Raw genomic sequence first — 9,940 nt, forward strand, 5'->3', positions numbered from 1 at the left:
AAATTAGAGTTTACATATCAAAATTTTGATTAAAATGTGATAAATTAAGGCTAAAAGAGGCAAAAAATGCATAAAATTGAGTTTTAGATGGATTGCTAATGATTTTTGAAATTTCACAGCCGCGACGCCCGATACCCGATACGTACCGGTCGATACTACCGATACCGATATTCTGCGATCGATACCATTACGTTATCCGATACCGCGATTTAGAACTATGGTCCCAGAATGAGATCACCCACTATCATAATCAAGAACAATTTAGACTGCATAATTCAAACTGACCTGAAAAAGAAAAAGACTACATAATTTAATGGCCTGTATATACACATTTCTTGAAAAAAGAAACAGGTGTTATTTATTTAAAGTTTAATAGAGGAAATTCATAGAAAGCCCATTATGGGTGTGACTTTTTTTCTTTAAAGAATGACAAAAATAACAAAAATCACTAACTTAAGGAAGACAAAATTTGAGAACAACCAACCAACCTTAAACACACAACATTACCAAACAGGTCATGAATTAAGTAGTGACTTGAAAGCAATTTCCATGTTTGTATTAATGCTAATAGTCCTAAAAATTTAAGCTTTTAGCACAGCAAATAAGGGTATAGAAAATTTCATAAAGCCACAATCCAAAACAACCAAACTGTTACATTCCACAAACCAACTTGGTAAAAGCACTTAAACATCAAACAGTAAATTAATTGAACCAAATTGAGCATAGTGAGAGCAGAGCACTAACAAAGGACAAAGTAGCTAGCTAATGACTACATAATAAAAAATGATGAAAAAATATAGAGAAAAATTAGAAAATTACCATGGAAGACGACAAAAGGTAGAGAACATGTGGTTGTTAGTGTACAAGTCAAAGTGAAGATAAATAATTCCATGGCTTGGTTTGAACTTAGAGTTACTAAAGAACATATCAAGTGTGATGCTGTTACATGATAAGTTAAGTAGTGTGTACAAAGATCTCTCCTAAAAACTTAATGGATGGATAGAGGAAAGAATTAGTAACTCTAAGTTCACCTTCTCTTTAAAACGAAGGCAATAAAAATAAGAAAATAGAAGTAATGAAAGGAAGAACAAATAATATTGTGCCTGATTATCTTCTTTTCCAATTATATCGTTATTAGAGAAATCTGAAGCCACAGTTACACACCATAATCAATATTACCTCTATAAACAATCCAATCAACTAAGATTCTTTTTATTTCTTCAAAAATAACTGGTTTCCTAAATGAGCAAATTTTCTTTTATTCCTTTTAATGTACTAATCTTGTAAACTTGTCAGGAACCATTTTTTTTTTCTACTCTATCCTTTCCCATAATACTCCCATCTACTCATACTGATTAAAATCACATGCTGCTCAAGAATCCCTGTATCTACTCCAAATTTGAAGGTTGTTTCATTCTTGACTAACCATGCAATTATGTGAAGGTTATTGTAGTTTAGAAGCCTGTAGAAATTATGGCTCGGTTTGATAAAGAAGAAAAATAATTTGGGTACTTGCTTAAAAGAAGCCATTGATTTTGGTAAAAATAACAACAAAACCAAAGAAAAACCCAAAATTTAGCATTAAAGCATTGGAAAAAAGTAGGGGTTTGATTCGTGGAAGTTTGAAAGGTGCAGGAATTTTGGGTTGGGATTGTTTTGAAAGATTTTCACAGGAAACAAGCAGAGATCTAATGTAAATTTCGAAGTCCTCTATTTATGGTATAAAATGAGAAGATACATGTGCCCCTTTTATTAGTACACACAGGACAAATATTTAGCACATAAATCATACAACCTAGATCAATCTTATAAGAACATGATGTCATACTGGTTCAGGAATTTTTTCAAACATTTGGTACCTATATATATATTGCCAAAGCAGAAAGCTAAAAATAATTTTATAGCACAAATCCAATTAAACAAATAAATAGAACAAATCCAAGTTCAAACCAACAGAAGAATTCCATCATTGCTAAACCCAAGAAAAATTATTCATTGAAATCCATCATCAATTTACAGCAACGAACCCTATACATAGATAGTAGAAAAAGCCTAACATAAATATCCTAAACTTCACCCACTTATCATTTCAAATAAAAAATGAAAACAAATCCAAAATTTATGATAGCTATTTCACCACCCAAAAAAATTAAATAAATAAATAATAACAGAAACATATTTCCAAAAATATTCAAGATAAGACATTGATCTTGTTAACATAATCCATGCATAGCACGGGTTACTACTAGTTCACATATATAGATAATTATAAACATAAGTTGATCAGTAATGGGAAATGAAACTCTCTGAATTTGTGGCAAATTTTTATCAAGGTATTTTGTAGATTTAGAGAGAACTAGTCATGAGTCAAGTGAAAGCTAATTTGATATACTTTGATCAAGGTATTTGGACAGCAGTAGCTGCTCTTAGTGGTCTGGTACATAATCTGTTAGGATGTCTGGTTCATAATCTGTTCTATTTTGGCCAAATTCAAACAATTTGAAAATAAATTAGTCTACATTGTACTTTGCCACTTTACTACTTAAATATGTTCCATCTCAATCTATGTTATATACTTAGAGAACTAAGGAAAGATTAGAGATAGACAACGTCATATGATTTTCTTTGTATGATACACATTGTGCATTCCTAAATGGAATAGGTTAATAGTACACATGATGCGTTTTATGACATAAACAAATTAAAAAAAACTTGATCTTTCATTTGTGATCAGACATGGACAAGAGTTGGATTGCATTGGGTAAGACACCTGATGGAAGGATGAGTCAGCCATTTATTGATGGGGTGACATCATTTATCAAATTTGCAATGGCAGTTGTTGACTAGGAAGGTAAAATTCCGTGCCCATGTTTGAACTGTGTGAACTATTATTCCCAAAATCTTCGAAATGTGCAAATTCATTTGCTTCAATATGGGATTATGCAAACGTACACTATTTGGCATGAGCACGGGGAACCACGTGTATCAAATGAGGCTCATCATGAAATGACAATTGATGAAGATGAGGTTTTAGGTGGTATTGATGCCTTAGTGGAAGATCGAATAAGAGGAGAACCCAACGATGCACCCCAGAATAAGGAAGTACAAACGTTTGATAAACTATTGAATGATGCCAAACGTGAGGTGTACTTAGGTTGCACAAACTACACTCTGTTGAAGTTTGTCATCGAGCTGCTTAATATGAAGGTAACAAACCACTGGAGCAATAAGTCGGTTAACACACTATTGGAGTTTTTAACAAAACTTTTACCAAAAGATAATTTGGTTCCAAAGTCATTTTATGAAGCTAAGAAAATACTTCGTGATTTGGGCTTGTCAAATGAGTTAATTGATGCTTGTATAAATGATTGTGTACTCTTTTGGAAGGAAAATGCAAGGTTAGATAAATGTCCAAAATGTAAGGCATCCAGATACAAGATCAATCGTGGCAGGGGTAAGAAGATTCCCCATAAGGTGTTGCGGTACGTCCCATTAACACCAATGTTGAAAAGATTGTACACGTCAAGAAAGATTGCTGAGGACATGAGATGGCACAAGGAGAAACATATAGATGACGGAGTATTGAGACATCCCGCCGATAGTGATGAATTGAAGGAATTTGATGTGCAACATCCTCAGTTTGCCCTAGAGCCTCGAAATGTGAGGCTAGGGTTGGCTGTTGATGGGTTCAATCCTTTCGGGAACATGAACAACTCGTATAGTTTATGGCGTGTAGTACTCATTCCTTATAACTTGCCACCTTGGTTAGTTATGAAAGATCCCTTTCTTATGATGTCACTACTTATTCCTGGAGAATCACAACTAGGGATTGATATTGATGTCTACATGAGACCTCTGGTGGATGAGTTGAATGAGTTGTGGGAAAATGATGCATTATCTTACGATGCCGTAACTGGTGAGTCTTTCCAGATGCGTGCAGCTTTGATGTGGACTATACACGATTGGCCCGTATTTGGTGACATATCTGGGTGGAGAACAAAGGGTCATTATTCTTGCCACACTTGCAATGATGAACCATATTTTCAATCCTTGAAAGGTAAGACTGCATACACTAACCATCCATGCTACTTGCCTCAAAATCACCCCGAAAGGCGAAAGAGTAAGGCTTACAATGGTAAGCATGAGAAGCAGAAGCAAAAGAGATCTTTAAAGTTACCAGTGGAAAAGATATTAGAGCAATTGGACAGAGTGATAGGTGTCACATATGGGAAGCATCCAAGAAATAAGAAAAGACGCCGTCAGGCACCAAATTGGACAAAGGTAAGCATCTTGTATGAGTTACCATACTGGAAGAAACGGAAGCTTCAACACAACATTGATGTTATGCACGTCGAGAAGAATTTTAGTGAAAATACCTTTGGAACTATGTTAGGCATTGATGGAAAGAACAAAGACACCGACAAAGCACGGATGGACTTGGAAGATATGGGTATAAGGAAAGAGTTGTGGTTAACACGTCGTCCTGATGGAACTTATGTCAAACCTAGGGCAATCTTTTCATTGACCCCTGAAGAGAGGGAGGGTTTCTTTGAATTCTTGAAATCAGTGAAGTATCTGGATGGCTATGCTGCAAACATATCAAGATCAATGAATGTGAGAAATGGTAAATTAATAGGCTTGAAAAGTCATGACTGCCATGTACTCATACAACGGATTCTTCCAATTGGGATGCGTGGTTACGTAGACAAAGAGATTAGTAAAACACTATTTGAGTTAGGTAGCTTTTTCCAGGATTTGTGCTTAAGGACACTGCGCCGTAATGAACTTGAGAAATTAGAGGAACGTATAGTACACATATTATGCAAGCTTGAAAAGATCTTTCCTCCAGCCTTCTTTGATGTGATGGTTCACTTGGCCGTTCACTTGCCGCGTGAGGCTATTCTTGGAGGACCAGTGCAATATCGATGGATGTACCGGATTGAAAGGTAATTGTTAAATTGAAAGGTTCGTAATTATATGTTGCATGTGTAACCTTGCTCTTAACTAATTCTCTTTTCAAGGTTTCTCGGAGCATTAAAAAAGTTTGTTACAAACCGAGCTCGACCAGAAGGTTCAATCGCAGAGGCTTACATTGTCAAAGAGTGCATTACTTTTTGTTCAATGTATGTTGATGGGATCGAAACAATGCATAATCGACCTGAACGAAATCAAGATCGTGGCGAACGTCTCAAAGGGTTAACTGTATTCACAGAAACTGCCCGTCCTATTTGCCTAATCACAAGGGATGCTGATATGTCACAAGAATATCGTGATATGGCTCATTGGTTCTTGTTGAACAATAGCGCCGAGATAGAGAAGTATCTAGAGTATGTTTTTCATTTAAATATGTGTATTCTTAGCTTTGTTAATGTAGTTAGCAGTGCATAATAATCACATTCTTTTGAGTAAGATACACAAAAATCTATTACGGACTCCATCTGACCAAGACATAACCCGTATACAACAACAAGAGTTTCCCAAGTGGTTCAAAGAGCGGGTAAGGTATTTTCAATTTTAAGACATGATTAAAAATTTGTATAAGATTTGATCATTTATTAATTTTTTTTTACTATCTTAATGTACGTTATATGTGAATGTAGATAAATATATTGAGAGAAGAAAAGTCACCAGAAGCAACCAATGATTTATGGTCGTTAGCAAATGGCCCAAATTTGCTTGTAAAAGAGTACTCAGGTTGCATAATCAATGGTATACGGTTTCGTACAAGAGAAGTAGACAATCGCCGTAAGAGTCAAAATAGTGGTGTGCTTACGGAAGGGGATCATGAGGGAGTGACGCATGAATTTTATGGTCACTTGTGCAATGTTTGGGAATTGGAGTACATGTGTCATAACAAAGTTGTATTGTTCCAGTGTGAATGGTACAACACAGGAAACACAGGTCGAAGTAGAACATTGCGAACCGATGATTATTACACAAGTATTGATGTCACAAGTTGATGGTATCAACACGACCCTTTCATCTTGCCTAGCCAGGCTAAGCAAGTCTTTTACCTAAATGATACCAAATGGGGACAACCTTGGCAAGTCGTTCAACGAGTGCAACATAGGGGTGTCTTTGATGTACCAGAGGTAGGTGATGGAGAATCATTACATGAACCAGAAGAAAACGATGTGTTCCAACAAGAAAATATTACCGATGTTGTTCCAATTGACATCGGCCCTAATGTTCAATGTTATAGAGATGGTGTTGAAGCAAAAGTTATTACAAGGGTTAGGTCATCTGATGAAACAATGATAAAGAATAGAGCTGACAAACAAAAAGAAGAGTGTGACGAACCTGATATGGATTACGATATAGATCTTGATGTAGACTAGGATTTGTAGTTATTTTGCACTTTCTATATGAACATTGTTCTTAATTAATGTAGTTGAATTTCAGTTGTGGGGTTCATCCACTGTTATGTAGGTTTATCATTGATTGGTCATACTGTGTGTCTGATGGCTTTGTAATTAATTTGTTCTATGATAAGTAAATGGTAAAAACAAAAATCATCCATATCACTCTAGCCATATTTCAATGATTTAGAGCCTATATGACATATCCACTTGTTGAGATTGTTGTTGCTTTATGCTTTATGTATAGAAATATATAATTATGTTTTCTTTATATCTAATGTTCAATTATGCGTATCCACCAAAAAAATGTTCAATTATGCTTTATAGTTGGGCAAAATGGACGCTACAAAAAAGCAATTGACCAAACCAAGTACCGCAACTAAGAAGGTAACGAACTATGAGAAACAAAGAATGAAGAATATTAATAAAAACCGTGAGAGAATGAATGCTCTAGGAGTGAAGAATATAACAACTTGTTTGAAGGCTACGGTTCAACATAAGAAATTGAGGAAGGAAAAACAAATACCAATTGAGGAAAATGACGATGATTATCGACCGTCAGAGGCTGAAGATGGCAGTGACACTGAATCCTATGATTCGTTTGAGCATGAGTTACTATACATTTATGCATTGTGAAATATATTCTTTCTTGTTACTTTCAATTCATACACACATAGACATGTATATCTTTGTACATATATTCATATTTTATTATGTTATTCAGCTGTTAGAGATACCATCGAGAGCCCGTTCACAATCTCATCATAAGGCATTGACCCACGCATTAGAAGAGGGGGATACCTCTTTACGTCCTGAGGTGACTAGCAATCCGTCACCACCTCTCAATGTGGAGCCTCAACTTGAGGTGACTGCTGGTAATACTATTGGTAAGACACACTCTTTATTTACATTGATTTGAGATCTTAATTAAATTTGTTCACATACTATTTCAATATTATGGCTTCACAATATCAGCTGCTAAGCGTGCTCGTGGCCCGACTCGAGGCAAAGAGGTTTAAGGCCTTGTTGATAGAGATGGAAAGCTTAGCGTGCCTATCCCTCCAAAATTTCGTGCACCGAGAGGGGACTATGCCTCAAAACTAGCCTCAAAGATTGGTGTAGAAGTGCGAACTCGTTTACCAGATCCAAGTGTTCGTAGGTGGAAGTATGTTGATGCCTCCGTTAAGGAGGTGATGTTTCAACGCTTGAATGTAAATTCGTTGTCTACTTATAGGAGATTTTACTCATTTTTATAATAGGTTAGAAATCTTAATTATTTATTGTAATTATTTTATTTTTTATAAGAATTATCTATGACTTATCTATTTTTTGCAGGATCAATTTGATTCACAAGGAGACCTTGTCGATATAGAGAAGGCAATGAACACAAAATTTGGTCGGAGATTGAGTAACCATATCTATAGACTGCACAAACAATTCATGGAGCTGAAGGAGGCTAAAGGGGAGGAGTATGTAAGAAACCACCCACCGAAGAATGTCGATCCTACCAAGTGGATAGATCTTATTGATAAAAAGTGGAACACTAAAGAATTTCTGGTAACATTTTCATCTTTTTTATTATATTAGCGAAGAAAGAATTTGATTAGAATAGGGAGAGATTCTAAAACAACTAGAAAGAACACAATCAATTTGCTGTGAAATTCCATATGTATTCTTTTCCCTTTATCTTCTAGGCATCTAAGTGGAACATAATAAAAATCAAATAAGTGGAAAAATGAGAAAGAGAAACTATTAAACATGGATTGGAAGGCTCGCATAATAGTAGATTAATTTATGGTTCCTTAAAGTGCATCTTTCACATCATAGAATAAAGAACTAAGATTTCAGTTTCTATGATTGTATTAATTTTCTGTTTGTTCTTGGGTTTGGTCCGAAGTTTCATGATAATGGTAAGCAACTAGCTAAGTAACTAATATAGGGTATTGAGACAGAACTTTAGATTTGATAGAGTTGCGGAAGAAAGAAAGGGTTATGAGTTTGGTATCAGTAATTGTTCCATATCTTGTGAAATGTAAATGGATTTTTTCACAATCTATCTTGCCCATGCTTATATGCCCCCTATTTGTGAACGGTGTAAATTACTTGTTTTTCTTTTTTCACCCAGAAAAACCATCTTATGATGAAATCTCAACAAGTCCTCTAATCTATTTTTCACAGAATTGAATGAAACTAGTGAATAATTGAAATATCTTTTAAGTTGAAATGATATATAGAAAAATGATAGAGAGGAACAATGCAATTTCTTTATTATCAACCATTAAATTTGTTTTACTAGCGATACATTTCATTGTTATATTGGTTCATTATTCCTTACAGGAACAATCAAAAGCCAACATATTTGTCTTACTAATGATACATTTCATTGTTATATTGGTCATTCTTCTTTATAGGAACAATCAAAGGCCAACATCGCGAACAGAGAAAGGATGTATACAAAACATAGGTGTGGTTCTAGGTCAATCCCTGTTAGCGTAGAAAAACTGGTACGTATCCTTACACTTTCAGAATTATATTAGATTCTTAGCTTTATTTATTGAATATTGGTCTATCAAATTAGGCACGAGAAAAGAAGATGCTACCTGATCTAGCAGAGTTGTACAAGGAAACTCACTATAATGAGAAAACACATGAGTGGATCTCATCTCAAGCTCAGTGTAATTATGTGAGTATATATTGCAATTTTTATTAACAAAATTTTAGAATACTATTTGTTAAAATCTTATTTAATTTTCTAATAATTATTTAATTTTTTTTATATTTGATAGGAAAATATGATACATACACAGGCTAATCACCTCTCACAGCCGGGATCAACCCCTTTGACTGCAGAAGAGTTATCAATCAAAGTCCTAAAGCCAAGGTCTGGCTATGTGAAGGGACTTGGCATGAGACCTTCATCCTCTATTAGGAGAGCCACTACCATATATGCTGAAACAAATGATTATGTGAAGCGCCTTGAGATGCAAATAGAGACACAAAATGAACAAATACAAATGCAGAACAATAAAATAGAAGATCTTGAAGAGGGTAAGAAGAAGCAAGGGGAGATAATGGCTGATGTTGTCAACTTTTTGAGGACCAAAAGATTCACTGGACACTTTGGAAGTGGAGGGGACTCATCCACAAGTGGACATACTTCTTGGTAAAGTATATTAACTTTAATATAACAAATTTTATAAAAGAATACATGTTTGAAGAATTAGGAAGTAATGGAAACATACATATGACATCCAATTTGTACAGGTGCACATGATCTATAAATTGTGAATTAGTCTAAAAAATATATTTTTTTCTCTATACTTAAAGCTTGAAAAAAGGCTGTCGAAATGCTAAATTATCACACAACTACAGATTTGTACAAGAACCAATAGAAACATCTTAGGAGGGACCAATATAAGTTGTATGAACTTACGGCACATTAATGGGATGCACCATTTGTGAATTAGCCTTAAAATTAATTTTTTGTTCTCATAATCTAAAAAAAAGTCTGTTACAGGGATAAATTGTATAATTGATCTAATTGTAAATTGATGAGTTACTAATGTTTTTAATCTTTTGTA

The 9,940-nt window shown here is 34.7% G+C and overlaps 1 protein-coding gene and 1 long non-coding RNA gene across 2 annotated transcripts; both read left to right on the forward strand.

Annotated features, from left to right (window-relative positions):
* The first annotated feature begins 3,006 nt into the window (after nt 1-3,006).
* Nucleotides 3,007-6,338, forward strand: LOC114295170 (uncharacterized). Its single transcript, XM_082895578.1, has 5 exons — nt 3,007-4,946; nt 5,022-5,331; nt 5,375-5,497; nt 5,601-5,940; nt 6,091-6,338. The coding sequence occupies exons 1-5, from the start codon at nt 3,007-3,009 to the stop codon at nt 6,336-6,338; spliced, it is 2,961 nt and encodes a 986-aa protein (XP_082751704.1).
* Nucleotides 6,339-7,834: 1,496 nt separating this feature from the next.
* Nucleotides 7,835-9,050, forward strand: LOC114318438 (uncharacterized). The gene is made up of 3 exons (XR_014345118.1): nt 7,835-7,916; nt 8,771-8,823; nt 8,938-9,050. It is a non-coding gene; the product is annotated as an uncharacterized LOC114318438 (long non-coding RNA).
* Nucleotides 9,051-9,940: the final 890 nt, after the last annotated feature.

Source organism: Camellia sinensis, chromosome 11 (genome assembly GCF_055761805.1).
Source record: "Camellia sinensis isolate YWXY chromosome 11, ASM5576180v1, whole genome shotgun sequence".
NCBI lineage: Eukaryota > Viridiplantae > Streptophyta > Magnoliopsida > Ericales > Theaceae > Camellia > Camellia sinensis.